The 21328-nt window shown below is 38.3% G+C and overlaps 1 protein-coding gene across 2 annotated transcripts in view; it reads left to right on the top strand.

Annotated features, from left to right (window-relative positions):
- LOC131068321 (kinesin-like protein KIN-UB) overlaps positions 1–21110 on the top strand; it is a 93376-nt gene extending 72266 nt beyond the window's left edge. For both annotated transcript variants that reach the window (XM_058003492.2, XM_058003493.2), the window contains exons 15-19: positions 765–890; positions 1211–1336; positions 20096–20239; positions 20436–20564; positions 20691–21110. In XM_058003492.2, the coding sequence (XP_057859475.1) occupies positions 765–890; positions 1211–1336; positions 20096–20239; positions 20436–20564; positions 20691–20851 (686 nt within the window). In that variant the 3' untranslated portion in view covers positions 20852–21110. The remainder of the gene's footprint in view (positions 1–764; positions 891–1210; positions 1337–20095; positions 20240–20435; positions 20565–20690) is intronic.
- The last annotated feature ends 218 nt before the right edge of the window (positions 21111–21328 follow it).

Raw genomic sequence — 21328 nt, 5'->3', positions numbered from 1 at the left:
GATGAAGTGAAGATACCATGGCTTCATAAAAATGCCCTGCTTGTTTATAAAAATAGGGACCTTCCTCAAAAGTCCTAGCACAATTTGTAACATTGTTAAAAACCGCCACAAAGTATCCATTGGTTGCTAGGGTCATATTCATCCACCCCTCCAAGGTACAGGTTTTTTGTATCCATTCATCTAGTAATTTGAGGGTGATCCTTATACCTATGAATTTGCAGATAAGGGCATTATTTCAATTATACATTATGTCCTTAACCTTTTTTTCTGAGCTACTTAAAAACACCCTTGGTTTTTGTGTGCTCTGTGGTAAACAAATGTTCACTTCCTTGAGGGGATTGTGCTGCTTTTGTGGCCAAAGCTACCAGAAAACCCACAACAAATTGATTGAAGGAAGGACCTTGGGAACAACGGGTCTCATGTGTGTCTGCCATAACCTAGGCCTGGCATTCCAGTCTGCACAAGAATCCAAAAATTGTTTTCTCCTGTAACCTTATTCTTCAGATGCATTTCTTCTTCGAGTTTTTTCAGTTGCATAATTTATAACATGTGGCATCTGTCTAAACATCTAGGGACAATTGGATACTTATTTGATTCCATCTGCTTAACTTATTTATTATTGAGGTATGTGTTGTTATTTTATTCAAAATTATCTGCTCACATACATTGGTAATGAAATCCAGAAATTTTGCATAATACTATAGCATCTCCAACAAATTATGGCATTGTTAATTCTTAAATAACATTCTTCTTTATTTTGACAGAAGCAAACCAGGAGAAGATTGTTGAGGCAGGTGGGCTTCATTCCTTGCTGATGCTTTTGAGAAGCTCAGAGGATGAGACTATCCGAAGGGTAGCTGCTGGTGCCATTGCAAATCTTGCCATGAATGGTATGCTCATAGGACCTTGGAACTTTTAATGAGATAATAAATTGGAAGTGAAATTTAAAATGAGATTTGATTTTTAGGAGTGGTTGTTATTTGGGTTGTCAGATGTCATACATTTCTTCTAGTTAGATGATGGCTTTAAGCAAATAATTTCAAAATGAGTTCTTTCATTTACTCAATATTCCTTTTAGTTAATTTGAGCCATCTATCTTGCAGAGACCAACCAAGAGCTTATAATGGGCCACCTTAGCAAATAATTTTAAAATGAGTTCTTTCATTTCGTTGATCTTGCATTGAGTTAATTTAAGCCCTCCATCTTGCAGAGACCAACCAGGAGCTTATAATGGCCCAAGGTGGTATTGGGCTGTTATCAAGGACAGCAGATGAGGCAGAAGATCCTCAAACTCTTCGCATGGTAGCGGGGGCAATTGCAAATTTGTGTGGCAATGGTATTTATATGCTTCTTATTTCTTTTCAATATATTCTTAACTTTGTATTTTGTTATCTGGGATTTCTATTTCTTACGAATCTTTATTCAGAATTGACTCAATGTACAATGTACGATAAGTATGACAAAAGGCTATAAGAATCAAGTCAGAACAGGGGTTAATTTTTTTGTATAATTTTTTATTTTTGGATGTGTTCCCCTTTAATCAGAAAGTGAGAAAGCAACTTGCGGTAATAAAAAAAAGTGATAATATGAAATGTTACAGGAAACCCAGTGACCTCTCCCATGACAAGCCAAAGATTGGGTAGGTTGGTGATCAAAGGAAACAAAATGATATCAGGATGTATAATTTTAAATTTGCACCTGTCCTACAGCTGGATCGTTCACAGTCTGTGTGAACCTTTGAAGAAGACACCGTTCTTTTTCAGTGACCTTATCATCAACCTGAGTGACATGAAGCTCTACTAAAAAAGTAAAACCAGTTATAGTCACAACATGATTGTGAAAGCAATCATTTAATAGAGTATCTTAGAATAGATGGGTTGAAATATTAAATGATTGCTTTCACAATCATTTAATATTAGAGTATCTTAGAATAGATGGGATAACTACCACGTAACTGAATTTGTTTCTTATCTCCAACCTAAATGACAACTTGTTCTTTTTTTGGAAGGATTGCATCTAATCCATACATCACGTGCTTTTCATGTTTGGTACAGCTTTACTTGATATAAATGTATATAAACCATAATTTGTATGAAATGTGCAAAATCAAATATAGAATTGAGAGCACACCTGATAATTTATATTGCAACGTCAATTGTCAAATCATAAATGTTAAAAGATAAATCAAAATGGTTTATATCATAGTTTAAAAACTTGGACTAGGCAAAAAATCTGTAGGCTCAAAATTTGATTTGGATTTGGGACTGCGCAAATTTTTTAAACATTTAAAAACATATAAATTCATAGATTATTCTATAACAAACATGCATAAAATTGAATTTAAAGAACTTTTTGTAGTTTTCCTTCTTTTATAGATCAAAAAACAAGTTCAATACACTCATAGTGTTATGTTATATAGAAAAAATTTTAAATTCATATTCTTAATCTGCAGATTTCTTCTGTGACTGAAACTTCTAGGTAGCTGTATGTGTGCCCTTAAATTGGATGGTAATTCTTCCTGTTGAAGAACAACATCATCCTCAATAGTAGCCTCAAGCATATTATGTGCATCTGGTGAAGCCCTATTGATGCCTTGGCTTTTACCTCTGCATTTTCTGCCTCCCTCTCCAAATCAGCAATATCAGTAAACATGGGCTCCGCATCCTCGGGAATCCAATTTGAATACAGATTGATGTCATTGAGGTCAATTGCCTCATGTCTGCTGCCCTTCATTTTCTTTGCATGGAGATAAAGGTTGTATTGCATAGAGAAGGCCATTTATGTGTTTTTGGGTCAAACTATTGTGCTTCTTCATGTGAATGGCTTCAAATGTGGTCCAATGGTGTTCACTCCCAAAAGTGCTGCAGGGCTCGGAAAGAGTGCAGATGCCAAAGGTTTCAAGATTAGTTGTCGTTGCACCATATGTTTGCAAGGACAACATTTATAACTTTGTAAACTTAAAGATACATTAATAGTAAACATTAAACTTGATTTTTAGTTAACATATGTTTTTTAAACTTGTTTGTAGGGTCATTCTCTTTTGTTACATAGAAGCAAATAAAACAACCTCATACATGTGTTAAGGTTATAAACTTGTCTTCAATGATTTGGTGTAGAAAAAAACTGGGTTCAAATTGTAGCCAGCAGTGGAAATGTGTTGATGTATTCCACCTCCAATTAATAATGTGCCAAATGGGTTCATATTTATATTTGTTTGACCCTTAAAAATGTTGGATGGTTTATTTGGTCTTGTCCATAGCTTTGTATAGAAAATCTATGGGATTTTTGTCTTCCATCCACCAATGGTAGAACTCTAACCAATGGCTTTGACACTGTATCAAGAGAGTATATAAAAAAATTGGCAAATTAGAAAATATTTTTTTTTTGCAAATTATGCAATTAAAAAATCTAAAATCTAAATTGACCTTGATGATCTGATCGATGTATTGGGAAAACAAATCATAAAAAATGGTATTTGCGATCTCTCTCCTTGGGCCTGATTTGAATAAAGATTCTCCAACCATCTAGCACTCACAGGCAGAAAAGTTGCAATACTCTGCAGTGTAGTGAAATTGGTGACAAACCATGTGACTCCTGATTGCACAAGCTCCTTTACATTGGTGTGTCTTCTCATAAAATTTAGGACTTATGTGGTAGTGTATGTATTTCAAACTGTTCGTTGCATCATCTACCATGGTTTTGACCCATCCATATTTGCCTATATCTTCAAGGTGAAGCTCAATGCAATGGGAAACAGAAGAGATCCAACTGCTGAATATGCAGTTGCATTGGTTATCACAGATTTCACAACATTCTCCATGCCTGCCTCTGACACCAACTCATCCAACATGCTGCATGAGGTCTTGGCATTTTTCACTTCAGAGGAGGTCTCATTTGACTTCAAAATAAAATTTGTCACAAAGAAGTTGATTTGTGTGTGGTTTTTGCCATACATCCACCTATTAGATAAAATAGTGCAACACTTTATTTTCTAAACCTCATTTTGTTTTTGAGCTAAAATTTGTGTTTGTGATGGCATCCTCCAACAATGGCCCACTCAACTCACGAGGGACCAGTGCTTTGAACCCCTTTCTTGCTAGAGTCAGTGCAGTGATAAATCCCTACCTATAAAGGTGTTTTGTAAACTTAAAAGGTATGTTGTAGTACCACAAACTGTGTTGATTCCACACAGTGCCTTCCAATGAAAGTGGCAAATTGGAATTGTTTGTGGAATGAAAAAACTTGAATCGTGACTGCTTTAGTTTGAGATCCCGGCATTTGTGGCCCAATGGATGGAGAGCCCCCTAATTTCCCACTGGCCCTGTAGAACTCATGACAGTTGCCAATGCTTCAGTGTGCCACTTTTCTCCATCTTTTCTGCTCACAAGATGAAAGGAGAGCTTTAACTTATTTCTCAATCTGTTCTTCTGCTGGATTATATATTCCAGAATCTTGGCCACTGATCTATGACAAGGTGAAACTTGAGGCGATTGATGCCTCCTCTCATACACAGACCCTTATAGTTACATATCACCATTCCTGACTCTGTACCTGTTGTACCATGTTTCCAAAGTAGGGTCCTTACTCCTTATGCTTGCCATCACTTCTGTTTCTTGTGGATGCTGTTTTTCTTTTGGGATTAGGAAGTAAAACCCTATAAAAATAGGAAAAACAGAAAGTTTTGAACAAAAAGTTTGGCAGCTGCAAGAAAAACCATAAGTAAAATACAAAATGTATATCCTACAGCTGAATGAAGCCAGAAAAAGAAAAGAAATACAAAACAGACTAAGTGTTATATAATTATCAAATGTGGCTGATAAGTTTGCTAAACTTGATCCATGCTCACTCTGAATCACACAATATTGCCTACGAACAAATGGTCAATGCTCAAATATGTCGGAAGCTTGAAGAAAATGATGCAAAAATGACAAATTTGAGTGTTTTTTGATGGCAGACTGATTTTTTTTTACATGGTGAGTTTTTGTGAGAGACTTATGAGTAATAGGTGAATACTTGTCATACCAGATTGTCTTGGGAGTATGTGCCTGAGTTTTTCGACTATGGTTATATTTTATATTATAATAGCATTACTTCAAATGAGGACTAACTTGGCAAACAGACAGTACAAATGGAATTCTGTGATGTCTTCGATTAGGAGGGTCGGCTCTTTTTTGCTAGTGTTTGTTTTCTAAATAATTAATTAAAGTATTAAATAAATAAATAAAATTATTAATAAAGGTAACTATTAAATAATTTTCTTAAATCAGTTACATAGGCCAACTTAGCTTTTTGGTTTCTTCTTGAAACTGACTTTAGGGCTGTCAGTCTTAGGGCCAACTTTAGAAGGAATTGTGTACATGCATGAGCTGTGGCAAGGAAGGATACGGAAGATTTTCTTGTTTCATGTGTTAAACAAATGCAGTCAGATATTCAGATGCAGCCCTGAGTATCCTTGGTCTGGTGGGATGAAATCCTTGCCAGCCTCTATTTAGTTGCAATCAGCTCAGCTCACTACACTGGTGCGATCCGATCCTTGGTCTGGTTTGCATTCATTTGGGAAAGCCAGAAGATTGTCCAGGCACAGGCAATACAACCTGAGTCTAGATTTGCTGTGCGTCTAGATGGCAGCAAACCTACAGGAGCGGAATCCTTTGCTGTATGAATAATATTAATGGTAGAGGACCAGACATTAGGTTTCAGAAGAAGGTTTTTAGGAGTGGTCTGAACCTAAAAGCTACCTTGTGCTATCTATAAAGAACAAGAGACACGACACCTGGAGTTGATAAGAACAGTATCAATCTGCTTCATATTTTTCATATGTGATTCTTAGTTTGGTTTTGTTTTCACTAATATTTACAAGAATAAGACCCACTCGGACTGTGTGTGTGTGTGCCAAAGTAATTATGTGAATCAATTGAGTGATTATGGTACTTCTGAGCGTTAAGTTTCTGAGTCTTTATATTAATCTGAAGATTGATCTAAGTTTGCAAAAATCTATTTTCTTATACCTGAGAATATTGTAGAAATCTGTTTATTGTCATGCTTTATTAGCTGGTATATTTCAGAGCAAGGCAACCTCTATACCAAAAGCTTTGACTGATGGTGAATGGCGTCCACCGGCGTTAAGAGTGGGGTTTTCGTCCCACCAGAGTGCTAGCGCCAACACACTTATGGACATGTGGCTGCCCAATTGTGGGTGGGTCCCAGCCCTAGGTACACGTCCAGCGGGAATCCACACCACCGCAACATTTAGGTTGGGACATTTTGATGTCTTTTTCACGCACATGGGAACACAGAATAAAGTACCTTAAGTATCTTATCCTCTCTTGAACAAAGTTATCCGAATGCTGAAGATTTGCCTAAGGATCAATCAAAATAACTCCAAGGTTCTTATATGTAGGGTCTCTACGTGTGGATAAGCTCTGTTGGTGTGATGTGATTATGCTGAAATCACAAGGGGACTTATGTTTGTATGCCTGAATGCTTGATTTGTTGGAACTCAAGTCCTATCTACTCACCAAGATAATAGAGAAATAGCAAAAGGTAAAGGGTTCAAAAAGTCCACTCTAAGACCTAGAATGTAAGAAGATGGATGAACGACTAGGTGGAGTCCTACTGGGCTAGGTTTCACCATCAACTAGAACAATCTGACACCAGCTCGGTGCAATCTTCTAAGGGATGCTTTGAATATGTTCAAATCGTTACACCATCAGACACTGATCACCATTCAAGTTAATGCATGAACAATAGACGCATAACAATTTGAGATTAAGCTCATTCAATGCCAGTTGACTATGCAGGGCGCCCTTACAATCAGTAAGAGGCTAGTGGTATGGACTAGGTGGATTCCACACGAGTGCATTCAACAATTTTCTCCATTCAATCTAATTATCTACCATCAAACTTGAAGATCCAACAAGAAACCATGCACATTGCAAAGAAACAACATATTTCACGATGTCTTCAATGAAATGGAGTCCTTTACAACCAAGGCAACAATTTCTTGCCTTCTCTTCCTACTCTATTCTAATTACTATCTAAGCTTCTATTCTTCTATCCTATTCACAAACTATTCACTATTAACTATTAACCAACTATTAACCCTTACAAATGAAGATCCAGAGCCTTATATAGAGAGCTCTTTACATTTCAATGGCTCAGATTGATTACAATCAATGGCTAGGATTACAAGATGAAAACCCTAATAAGGGTTTGTTACAACAAACTCCTTTAACCAATGATAAAATTACATTGAATGCATGAGAACCAATAGGAAACATGGGTAGATACATCGGAGTTTGTGCCTTCATGCATGAGCCTGGTTCACCGAATCTGGACATGCTGATGTGGACCCTTCTGATTGGAGGAATAGTGACTGGGATGCCACCTTGTTTGGTACTTGCCTGGTCAAGGAATGTTGTATCTCTTGATATTCAATGTGATGATGATGAGAAGCTAACTTTGATTAACTCTTCTGAAACTATCTGCTTCTTCAACGTTCCCTTCCATTGGCCTTGGTTGATCCTCCTTCTTCCCTGATGTACCTGATGAATGATGTACTTGTTGTTTGTAACTAGGATAATGTATGGGTTCGGATTGCCTTAAGGCAACATCCAAACCCACTTAGGACTAGGCCCTATCCTAAAGGGTAACGTGCCCCAAGGTTAAGCCCAGCCCTATCCTAGAACCCCACGCTACAACAAATATTGGCGCCAAAATTTAAAGGAGGCTGACTTGCAATAATCAAGTTAAAGATGCATATAAATAAAAGACACTTTGCAAGTCAATATCACTCATTCATTTTTCAGCGAATTAGCTTTGCCTGAAGAAGTGCGAACTTACTCTTGAGGGTGCAAAATTGTCCAGACTTATGCGATCTAGTTCTAGAGGACAAAGGCAATTTTGGTGCAGACTTGAAGAAGTGCAGATCTGTCATTCATGAAGGATTCAGATTTGTAAAGGAAGCTAAGTATTGTACTTTTGCTGTCAAGAGAATATATAATCTGACCTAAGGGTCTTTAATGCTGGGTTTTTCCTCCTTGGAGGTTTTCCCAAGGTATTTGTGTTTGTCTCTGATCTACTTCCTTCATTTCTGATTTTACTGAATTATGACTTATTAAAATGCTACAAATCTGATTAAAATCTAGGGCATAATTAAAGGATATAAATCTGATTAACAAACCTAGGGTATAAAATTACAGTACCCTTCCTTGACACTTGTTTTTGATGAGGCCTCCTCTTGATTTCACATCTTGATGATAGGAAGTCATGGTCAAGTCACTCCTTCTCCTCTAACATCTTGTGATTTCTCCATGTGATAGAATGAGGTCCTTGAGAATATCTTTATCTATTGCTTGTAATTGTTGATCATTTGAAGTCCTTTCACCCTAGCAGCACCTTGGGTCCCCTTCCATGCATTTAAGGTGTCCCTAATGATGATGAGGTTTGAAGAGGCCGTCCTTGTCCTTGCCTAATCTCCTTCCAACTTGGTCTTGTAGATCTGCAAAACAAACAAAAGATGGTGTCAAGCACATATGAAATATTCATCCTAACATGGTATTTCTCACTTCAAACCATCAACAAGAAGGCACTAGGATCAATTTCACTCTGGACCCTTTGGAAGGACAGGACCTATAATGAAAATTCGCTTTGGACCCTTTGGAAGGACAAGACCTATAATGAAAATTCGCTCTGGACCCTTTGGAAGGACATGACCTATAATGAAAATTCGCTCTGGACGCTTTGGAAGGACAAGACCTATAATGAAAATTTGCTCTGGACCCTTTGGAAGGACATGACCTATAATGAAGTTTTCGGTCTGGACCGTTTGAGAGGTACATGAGCGAATTAGCTTCTTTACTAGCTAAATTCACTTATTGCCTTCTTTTTATCATTTGTCTTAGATTCCAATTCTTTCATATGAAGATATCATCATTTTGCCCCTCAGGAAGGCCTAGAAGAGATTTCGCTTGGGTACCTTTGGAAGGTACATGACCCTCTAAGAAAATTCGCTCTGGACCCTTTGGAAGGGTCAGGAGCGAATTTGGCATTTTGCTTAATTCTTCCTTCATAGAATTTCATCTCTCAACATTCTCCCCATCAAAATTAAGTCATTTGCCTTCAAAATACTTAGGAATGGGTTGGTTCAAAGGTTTGAGCAAGGTACAAGGTCTCTTGAAGAAGTTCGCTCTAGACCCTTTGGAAGGGCTAGGGGCGAATTTGCTCCTTTAGGCTCAATTCACACTTCTTTTCTCATAACTTTGTCTTAGACTTGAACTTTGATCCTTTTCTTTCCATACTCAAGCCAATTTGCTCTCACTATTGCTCAAAATGACAACCATTCAATGACTTTGGTGAATAATTAGGTCTCCTCAAGGATTTCGCTTTAGTACCTTTGGAAGGTACATGACCCTTTGAGAAAATTTGCTCTGGACCCTTTGGAAGGGTCAGGAGAGAATTTGACCTTTAAGCAATTCTCAATTTCTTCATGTTCCAAGTGCATTTAACTTCTTCAATTCACTTTCAAAGCATTAACATTCTTTCATTTATGTCATGGGGGCAAGATTTATGGTCCAAACTAGGTGCAAGGAGGGAAATCTAAGGAAATTCGCTCCTGTACCTTTGGAAGGGTTAGGAGCGAATTTGGCTTCATGGCTCAATTTTCATCATCCAATCTTGTCTGAATTCGCTCACAAGGTATAAATGGGTCAATCTTCCTTCAATCAAGGCATATGAGCAAGATTTTTGATCTAAGTTAGGTCCAAGAGAGGAGATCTAAGGAAATACCCTCCTGTCCCTTTGGAAGGGTCAGGAGCGAATTCAGCATTTTAGCTCAAATTCTTAACCTTTATTATTCAATCTTGTTTCCAATTCATTCTCAAGGCATGTACACATCAATCCTCCCTTGATCATTCCATAGTAACAAAGATTTTGACCCAAACAAGGAGCAAATAGGTGTTCTAAGAAAATTCGCTCCTGACCCTTTGGAAGGGTCTTGAGCGAATTTGGCTTTAGAGCTCAAATTCTTCACATTTCCTTGCTCAACTTCCTATCAATTCACCTTTCAAAGGCATGGATAGGTCATTTTCTCTCACACTCAAACCATGGGAAGAAGGTTCATGATCCAAACTAGGGGCAAGAGAAGAGTCTAAGGAAATTCGCTCTTGTCCCTTTGGAAGGGTCAAGAGCAAATTTTGCAATAATGTTCAAATTCTTGACTTTCTATCCAAATTACCAAGTCAAAGTTTGTCCAAGGGCATCCCCAAGGGTGAATTCATGTCAATCTTTGTCAATCTCTGTCAATTAATTATTCTAGAGTGGGATTTCATCCAAATTAGGAGGGCAAAGGGAGTTTAGGAGGAATTCACTCCTGTACCTTTGGAAGGGTCAGGAGCGAATTTGGTCTTCTAGCTCAAATTTCTCTTCATCTTGTCAAACTTTCAAGTCTAGACTTGATCATTAGGCATTTTCTAAGGGCAAATAGGTCAGTTCCATGCCAATCAAAGCCTAGAAGTAAAAGGACTTCATCAAACTAAGTGAAGAAATCCTTAACTCCCTCCATTCTCTCCTTCATGATTGCACTTGATCTTTACTTCATCATCCTAATCAAGACTTAACCCCAAAACTAGACCAAGGCCAGACCTAAAGAGGGCTTTCAAAGAGACCCTGACCTGGGCCACCCATTGGTTCATCTCAACCTAACGAGAGCATCCTATTCAAATAAGCTCTTTGGCAACCCCTTAATGCAAAGATTAATAGCACAAACCTAAAAGACTAAGCTAAGAAAACTAACCTAGAAAGCAAAAAGAAGGGGTCCCCATTTGCAATGGGGCGATGTGTGAATACGTCACAACAGGACATCACAACCCACCACGCTTTGTAGGGCTCCACCTTGAGACCTTGGCTCTTGAACCAAGCAAGACAACTGCTACACCAAAAGCTCAGATTGATGGTGAATGGTGCACAACGTCATTAAGAGTGGGGTTTTTGTCCCACCAGAGTGCCAGTGTAGGCCAACCCTCTCACGGACACGTAGCTGCCTGATTATGGGTGGGTCCCAGCTTTGGGTACATGCCCAACGAGAATCTGCACTACCACAACATTTAGGTTGGGACATCACAAATTCATTACTTGGTATCTAAGTTGCTGATTTAGGTACGAGATACGGTTTTATTTTTTTATTTTTTTATTTTTTTAAAATAAGTACTACCATTAATGGGGGTAGCTCCCTATATTGCATGAGTATGAAAATTACATATAGTTTTATACAAGAGAAACCCACTCAACTATGTATTACCAGCATTTTCTATACACATAGACCCAAAACTACATATATATCCAAAATTATCATCCCACACTATCCAAATAAACCCAATATTCTTAATCCAACCCTATCTTGAAATTACAAATGCCCCCCAATGGCTTGATAGATCACAGCAGCGAATTCACCAATGCTGATTGCATTGCTGGTGGAGTTCTCCGGAAGCCACCAGTCATCAGACTCAGTTACCCTTCGAAAAGGTTCCATATTTCCATTGAATACAACACACCTAAATATCTCCCACACATCCTCTCAAAATGTCTTCAATCTCTCGCGCTCTTCCTTCCAAACTTCCCTACGGGCCATCTCATGAATGGTCTCACTATCTACAGATCCATCATCCTCTGCAGAGTCCTCACAATCTTCCCCATCCACATTGCCTTCTTCATCACCATCATCCCCCGACTCAGAGGGTAGGTAGTTTTCAAACTGGAAATGAATTTTCAGTATGCTCACCTTGACTCCTTCCTCCATGCTTAGAATGTCGTTTGCAACACTATCCGCAATAAATGGTTTTATGAACCTTGCAAGCAGCTCAACCACGTGCTCCCCCGAGTCGATGATATCCACTAGAGGCAGGAGAACGACTTCCAACACCATAGCATCACACCAATGTCTATCAAAATTTAGAGTGATGCCCACAAGCCCCCGAACAGAGTCATACACATAATCTTCAGTGCAAAACAGTTTCTCAATTGCATATTCAGTGTGTTATCACAATTCACACAACTGACCCTTCCAAAGTGTGCCATTGCCCAAATTTGTCTTTGCAAAGCTCCCGAAACGACACTCGAACTTTCCTATTTTGCTTTTGTCAGGCGACTTCGCCATATATGGTTGTGCTTTGTGATGTCAATCAAATGAACCCTGCCCAAATCTTGTTAGGATCATCCATTCTGCAAAGTGCCATTATCGATGTAGTAGCAACTTCTAGGCGTCATGATGGATTGTTCAGGGGCCATGTGATCTTGCCATCAAAGGGACATTTTCCAGTTCGCAGTCTCAGACTCATACTTCCCCCGTGTTTATCCTGGTGCCACCACAATGCCCCGGTAGCCGATAGGGTCAAAAAGGTCGTAGACATGCTACCCGATCCCCTATCGAGGATATCTTTGGCAATCCTTCAGACAGTGTTCTTTGATGTCATCTGTTGCAGATGTTTGGCAAAAGTAAATAGGGTCATCATATTCTCCCACACCAAGGTTCGCAAGGTAATTAGCCACCTGATTCCCCTCTCTGTAGACATGCCCAATCTCGTAGCTCTCAATTTTCTTAAGATGCTTGTTTATCAATGGAACCCATTTGTTGAGCTGCCAGTTATGAAAACTTGACCGAGTGATCCCGTCTATTATAATCTGAGAGTCACCCTCAATTATGATTCTAGAAATTCCTTGCCTAACATAGAGACGTAGTCTTGCCTCCAGTGCACGAATCTCTACTTCGTTGTTTGTGGCAACTCCAATGCCACTAAACAACCCATGGAGGATATTGCCCTGATCATCCCGGATTATGGCTCCAATACCTGATGCCCCCGGATTCCCCTTATTGGCACCATCGAAGTTCAATTTTGTCCAACTCCATGGAGGGGTTTTCCATCTGATGGTATTTCTATCAAGGCATTTTGATGGGGGCACATATATTTGTGGCTCTTTAAGGACCCATCTCTTCTCCATTTGTGCATCCCAACTAGTGTATATCTTAGTCCTGCCTATTATTTTCTTTGCATTCATTACTTCTTCTATTGCAGTTTTGATCTTTTCCACCAACATGCCCTGTGATAATGATGTCTCCTTGAAAATCCTCCTATTCCTTTCTTTCCATATATGCCATACTAGTAAGGAAGGTCCAATTAACCATATATCACACCATTTTGTCTTCTGATTGTTTGGTCATGCAAGAATGAATTCGAAGAGTCTTTTGTTTTTAACAGTTACCCAATTAATACTTTCAAGGAACCAATGCCAACAATATTTTGCAACTGGACACCAACAAAGTAGACGATTTGCTGATTCTTCCTCTGCACAACACATAACACAACGGTTAGGGCCTAAGATACCTATATTTTTTGAGTCTATCTCCAGTTAGGATTCTGTTATGCAGTGCGATCCACAGGAAAGCCCCCGCTTTTGGGAGCACTTTGCAGTTCCAACACAGTTTATGTGGCCAACTGTTGATGGATCCTCTTTGCCTCTGAACTTCATAACCGAGTTTGGCGCTGTACCTTCCGGATTTCGCAGCACCTATCTTTAATTGCTTTCCATAGTTTTTCGCACAATGAAGGATCCCTTGTGTCGATTTTCCTCCATTTCCTCAGGCCATTTTGATCTACCTGTCCTTCCATGTAATTGCACACATGCTGTCCTATACAATTTTCCACCATGTCCACCCATCCCTTATCTTCAAATGAATCCTCTAATGCAGGGAACCCATCCTAGGAGTCTCTCCAAAACAGCGCAGTGCTGCCATTACCAATCTGCCATGAAATATGGTCTGTGATAATGTGTCTACTACCCCAGAAGAAGTTCCAGGTTGCCGACCCCCTCTCCGAGTTAGCCATCGTGAGAATTCTGTTCGCGTCGTCTGAATCCAGATACTTCTTTTGGAACAATCTGCACCACAATTTCTGAGGTTCCTTACACATTTTCCAAGCTAGCTTCGCACCAAGAGCAGAATTTTGTACTTCCATTTTTCTAAGACCAGCACCACCATCTTCCGTAACAAGGCATAAAGTGTCCCAATTGATCAGTGGTATTTTCCTGATGTCTTTGGCTCCAGCCCACACAAATTTCTCTAGTAGGTTGTTCAGACTTTTTCCAGCCGCAAACGGCATTTTGAAACATGACATGCTATATATCGGTATTGCTGATAGGACTGACTTAATCATGGTAATTCTGCCAGCTTGAGTCAGTCATATGTTTTTCCAATTCTCAGATTTAGTTTGACAAGACTTGGTAACATCTTCCCAAATATGTGATTGCCTGCACCCCCAAGTACCTGATCGGAAGCTCCACAATGCTTACGTCCAAGAGTTGTGCAATTCTACCCTGTGTTTGTCTGTTGGTGTTGAAGAAGAACAGTTGGGATTTCCCTTTGTTCATAACTTGACCCGAAGCCAAAGTATACTCTTCTAGGGTGTTCTTGATGCCCGAAGCTTCCCGGATGGTAGCCTCACCGAATATGATAGTGTCATCGGCAAATTGGGAGTGTGTGATTGCCTCAAACTGATCATGGACTACGAGATACGGATTTGTGTACGTGCTACTACAATTTTTTTTCCTTGGGTACGGGTATATATATATATATCAGGACTTGGACTCGGCTCGGACTCGAGACTCGGAGTCAGATTCGGCTGGACTCGTGAAAGTGAAAAATTCAAGAAATTTAGAGATTTTTAAAGATTTAAAACTTGTTTCATGCACCCTTTATTGAATACACCCTAAAGACACAATAACATCATCAAATCCAACGAGTCCGAGTCCGAGCTCGCTAGACTCGAGGGGCATAAATCGTACTCAAACTCGTCGAGTTTGGCGAGTCTTGGGTGATTTTCCGATCTCTGATATATATATATATATATATATATATATATATATATATATATATATATATATATATATTGTCAAACATCAAAAGAATAAAATATAACTATAACTGTATAACTATAAGAAGAGTGATACACATAAATCCATAATTGCCAACAAATAAATTTTTTAAATACCTCATAATATCATATTCATAATTTGCAAAAATGATAATATTCAAGTCTCAAAATGTCATTACACAATGAAAATTAAAAATTAAAATCCATATTTAATATCCATATTCATCTTCATCAGAAGCACCAAGGTTAACATTTGGTTCAACTTCATTTGAACCACAATCCATTACCACTCCCACTAGCTACGTTTGTGTCATGTGCAAGAGCTGCCGCATGATCATCTATATAGACTTGGGTAAGTTGTGCAACTGTAGCATCTAAATCAGCACACTCAGGGGCTAGATCCCAATTCCTTGTAACACCCTCATTGTATTTAGGTTTCTTATGTGACAATAAATGAAGGTTGGAGTGTATGTAGACCAAATCCTCTGCTTTAGTTTGAACCCAAACGATTGTGCTTGACTGAGTGGATGAAGGAGTATGTACTCCAATTCCGCTCAGCTGAAGAAGAACTTACAACTTGTTGAGTTTGCATAGGACATTTAGTATTTAATTTTATAATTCAGGAATCAAATCTTAAAACATAATTTATAAAATAAAAATATTTTGATAAGATAGCATCAAATGAAAAAGGATAAAAATAAAAAATAAACCATCCTACCACTCATCAGCACTCATCCTATATTTGGCATGAAGAGCGGTAGGATCATGAATTTTTGAAGATATGAATTGGCCAAACTCACTCAAGACAATATTCCGAACTTCATCTGAAAATATCTTTCTAAATGCAACCTTATAGCCAATAGCAACCTTTGCATCTCTGTATGGTGCCACCCTCCTTGGCAATGCAAGTACCTCTTTGCTATAATACTTTTGCGATAAAACAAATGCTAAGAGATCTAAGGGGGTGGTCATCTTGTTCCAATGGTCAACAACAATTTGTTGCACAATTTTGAAAAATGTTTCGGTTGAGTCATGTTCCTTGGCCTCTATTATTGTTCTTATTTTTTAAACGTTCAAGTCAATGCCTTTAAAAATTTCACCCAAACATGGGCAGTCAGTATCAACACACCTAATCATGCTCATGATGGGCTTGGTGAAACTCAAAACATATTCAAACGATCCCACCACTCATCATCATGGATCCATGCTCTTACTTTTTGGACTCCTTTTGTGTTTGACTACCTCCATACACTTCACAAGGTGTTTATGATCATAGCACTCAAGGCCTCTTGCTCCTTCACAAGTCGTCTTAAGATGATTGTGTGAGATGCAAATTGTGTTTCGGGAACCTAACATGGCATAAAAAAATACACGTCATGTATTAACTATTAAAAAATAAAAACTATAAAATTAAAAAATAAAATTTAAATTACCTTCAACTCCAATTTGTTAGTCACAAACATTTGAATCTCCTCGGCCCCCATGTAAACTTGTTTGACCTAGTCAATTTGTGTCCCAATCTTTTGGAAGATTAAATTGACTGAGTGCACTGCACATGGTGTCCAAAAAATGTGATTGTATGTAGCCTCCACTATAGACCCAACTGACCTACAATTTTTAGCATTGTCTATTATGACTTGGACAACATTTTTAGGCCCCAACATGTCAATGGATTCTATGAGGATATTGGCAATGAAACTCGCATCTTTTACTTGCCCCTCACAATCCACCGCCTTGAAAAACATTGCCCCTTTAGGGGACACTGCAATAACATTGATCAATGGTCTATTTTTGCAATCTTTCCATCCATTAGAAATGGACACACTTGTTTTTGGCCATGTGTCTGTGATGACTCTTAATGGTGTCTCTACTGAAGCTTTCTCCTTTGCCAATAAGGTGGTTCACACCTTTTCATACTCGGGACTAACATAATGAGGAGGTGTACTGCAAAGAGTTTTCACCATCTCTAGCCAATAAGGTGATCTAACAATGTTGAAAGGAAGCCCATTGCCGTAAATGCAATGAACAATGCTCTGATTTGCAACCTCTCTGATTTCATTTTTGAAGGCACTGTCCAATGGGCCTCCTTTTCGTGCAACCAAAACATTCTTTTGGTTCAAGAGGTGGTGGCATTGGCATGAAAGAATGTGGGTCAGCTCGTTGTGTCAAGGCACTAGGAGGCTTCTTCGATCCTTTCTTGGCAAGAGGATGATTAGTCTTTGATTTGTTGCTTTTCATGTTAGCTTCCTCTTGTTCATTAATATAAGCCATTATTAGATCTTGTGGAAGCCCTTTGCCATTTGGCCCTTAGCAAGCTTTTATTTCTATCTGGGATGGTGCATTTCACTGGATAGTATGATGAGCTTGTATACTCTATATTGCAATGAAACTCCCAAAGAGTTTTATTGCAATAAATGCAATGAACAATGCTCTGATTTGCAACCTCTCTGATTTCATTTTTGAAGGCACTGTCCAATGGGCCTCCTTTTCGTGTAACCAAAACATTCTTTTGGTTCAAGAGGTGGTGGCATTGGCATGAAAGAATGTGGGCCAGCTCGTCGTGTCAAGGCACTAGGAGGCTTCTTTGATCCTTTCTTGGCAAGAGGATGATTAGTCTTTGATTTGTTGCTTTTCATGTTAGCTTCCTCTTGTTCATTAATATAAGCCATTATTAGATCTTGTGAAAGCCCTTTGCCATTTGGCCCTTAACAAGCTTTTATTTCTATCTGGGATGGTGCATTTCACTGGATAGTATGAGCTTGTATACTCTATATTGCAATAAAACTCCCAAAGAAAACTCCCACCACCAGACATTTGCTTAGTCATTGTTGTATAATGTCAAAGTGGTGAAGCTGCATCAATTTTAAAAGGACTTTCTTCACTTTGGCCCCAGGCACCTGAATTAGAATTTCCAGTTCCAGCTATTATGTATGAATAATGAACCTAAAATGGAAAACATTATTGAAAAAATTTGGCATTATAAACCCTTATTATTGTTAAAAAGTATGTAAAAATATTCAAAACTTCTTAAAAAATTAAAAAAACTTGAAATTTTTTGAAAAAATTATTGAAAACTTGAAAAAAAAAGTTTCTCACCTTTGATGTTAAATCTTCCTTTTCTGATGATTCCTAAGCCTTTGGCGTGCGTCTTACTCCTCCATAACCTTCAAAAAAGAAAATGCAGCAACCTTTAAAACCAGCTTAGAGAAAAAAAATGGTGAGAATGCAAGTTTTGTGATGTAGAAATGAGGTGAAATGGCAAATGAAGGAAAGGTAGGGTGAAATTAGGGTTGGGGGGAGGTGGTGGGTGGTCTAGTTTTTGAATATTTTTTTTGGAATGTGAGACCCTTTTTTGGGTGCCCATGGCGCCGGGTTCTGCCTGAGTTCACCTCGGGATTGGTCCAGACACTTGGATTTGCTGTGGGTTCAGCCAAGCGCCCGAAGCAAACCCTGGGCGAACCTGGGCCGTACCTGGACCTTGATTGCACCCGAACCCGTTTCCAGACCATTTTGCACGAATCTGATAACATTTGGTATTTAATCAGAAAAAAACTCTGGAAACAAAATCTTTTTCATTTGGCACAACCTAAAGCAATTTTTACTTTTTTAACTTTTTAAGATTAGAGCTGGGTTATTCCCCTGCCACCAAGTCCAAATTAAGGCTTTCAAGGCTGCATGACCTTAACGATGCATGCCAATTTTTATATTTACCAAGTTATAACCAAGCTCCAAATTCTTCAAAAAAACTGCACTTTTAGGATGGGTTACTTTTTTTTCAGATGCAAATTATTTGGAACCTTGTGGGTTCTTGGTATGTTTGCCCTGGATTTGCCTAGGGTGCAGGCCAGGTTCCCAAGCCTGTCTATTTGACCCAGACTAGCTCATCTAGGGTTCTTATTGAATCTAGTTACATAGGTCCTTTCCTATGTGACAATAATTTATCATATAATTTAAAACCTTAGACATGGTCATCACCTTTGTTATCATTTTGGCACGATTTAAAACCATGACACCTTATCACCTCAATTTAAGTTTACGTAACCTTTTTTCAAGTGACATGGTATCTGCAAACTTTGATTAATACTTAATTTGATTAAGTACATGGCTTAGTACTTCACCCCTCACATCTTTACACTATTTTGTGACACTAGGAGACATTTGTTGGATGTTTTTTAATGACCTTCAGAATGTCTTTAGTTGTTCAAAGCATCATGGTACATGTTTGTTCAGAAAATGGCGATTCTGTACTATGTGGACTTATTTGTGCCAATGAAGTGCAAATGGAAATCAGACCTATATTTGCCAAGATGGGACAAAATGGGCTAAATGTATTTGAAAGCTTAGCCAAGGATCTGAGTCGAGTTTCTTTTTGAATACCTTGTCCTTGTTCTTTATCATTTCTTTATGCGAATGATTTTTAACCACTTCTTCTCACCATTCTTAGACTATAGATCTGCTTTTCAGTTTGTCGGGAACCATCAATCTAAATTTTTTATATACTGAAACAGAATCAATATCCTGCTACCATGTATGATCTGGAAGTTACGGCTAATTGATGGGGGCAGTTTTTTCTGGTGTTGAAGATCTATACATATTCTTACTTTTTGTTACTGGTTGTCTGCATAGTTTTCAAGATTAACAAAAGCTATCTAAGCTTTCTGATCTGTTTAAATATAGGTTCATACCAGAATTTGAAGGATAGATCTAGAATTCCAGTTTGGACAGTTGTTGTGGAGGGAGTTTCTTTTGACAGGTCCAAATTGGTAGAATCTATGATATTTCATGAACAGTAAAGTTGTCTTCCTGAATTATGGTTCCTCTTCAAATTTTTTATTCCTATCTGGTTGTTCAAAATAACCTCTAAAAGTGATTGTTACCCAAACATTCTCTACAGAGTCCAATTGTTTGCATTCCATTTACTTAATGTTTGGTAAGTTGACATATCACCATGAGGCTACATATTAAATCATGATTCCAATGTTTGAGATGATGATACTGGACTGAGGTGTTCTAGACTCTGTTGTGCAGATGTAGTGCATCATCCTGATTTGCTTGCAATATCGGGTCTTGCTTCAATGTCACATCAAGATACAATGCTATCTGAAATTTGTCTATTTATTGTTTTATCCATGGTTTCGATGGTACTGACCACTATTTATTATTTGCTTGCATAGATAAGTTGCAAATAAAGTTAAGAGATGAAGGTGGAATAAGGGCATTACTAGGGATGGTCAGATGTGGTCATCCAGATGTTCTTGCACAAGTTGCTCGTGGCATTGCAAACTTTGCAAAGTGCGAGTCTCGAGCATGTACACAAGGTGAGTAATATCATTGACAATTCAGCAGAACAATATTCTCAAAATCAAATGGATGAATATTTAATTGCATTTCTAGATTGGACTAGAGATCCATAAAGTAAGTAAGTAAATCCTTTCAATTATAAATAAGCAGTTCCTTAAGTGCGAGATCAAATAAATAGATTCATGAAAAATATTGTGCTACTTGACTGCACAGGAATGAAAGCTGGAAGGTCTCTTTTAATTGATGATGGGACCCTACCTTGGATTGTACAAAATGCAAACAATGAAGCCTCACCTATTAGACGTCATATTGAGCTTGCACTCTGCCACCTGGCACAACATGGCAAGTACCTGATATGTAGATGTTTTGGAATTGTTTTTTGTGTTCATTCTGATTAATGACATACATGATTTCATATTTTGCACCATTTTACATTTCCTAAAACGTCAGTCTCTAATAATGTGGCAGAAGTTAATGCTAAGGATCTAATTGCGGGAGGAGCATTATTAGAGCTTGTTCGCATTTCGAGAGATTGCTCAAGAGAGGACATTCGTAATCTTGCCCAAAGAACGCTTGTTTCTAGCCCTATTTTCCAAACCGAATTGCGTCGATTGCATATGGCATGCTGAAGAATTTGTTTCGTAGCATGCCCTTCATTTGTCATTGGCTGTGTATATTCGGTTTGTGGAGGAAACCCTTATATGACGTTTTGTATTATTTCTCTGATTGGGTTGGGCTTGTTCATGAGTTAGTGGTGTGCATTTTTAATAGCAGTTGAGCCCTTGCCTATAATTTCTCGATCAGGTTGAGGATAGAATGGTGTAATGCTGAAAGGAAGTTTATTGCTAAATCAATAAAATGCTCGGAAGTATTTTGGTTTTTATCAAACTTGTTTTTAGCAGCTCAGTATACCAACAAGACAGAAAAAAACACATCAAATGCTTTGTTACATGGTGTAGGTATTGGATTTGATTATTAGATCACAAGGCAATCCACAAAACGTCACATGCTCGATCTTTTAAATCTCTCATGAATTGACCTAAGTCAATTATTTGTTTACATGACTGACATCATTAGCATGCATGGTTTGCATTAACCAGTCATAA

Source organism: Cryptomeria japonica, chromosome 11, assembly GCF_030272615.1.
Source record: "Cryptomeria japonica chromosome 11, Sugi_1.0, whole genome shotgun sequence".
NCBI lineage: Eukaryota > Viridiplantae > Streptophyta > Pinopsida > Cupressales > Cupressaceae > Cryptomeria > Cryptomeria japonica.
The sequence above is the reverse complement of the archived record's forward strand: the minus strand, read 5'-3'. Positions and strand labels throughout refer to the sequence as shown.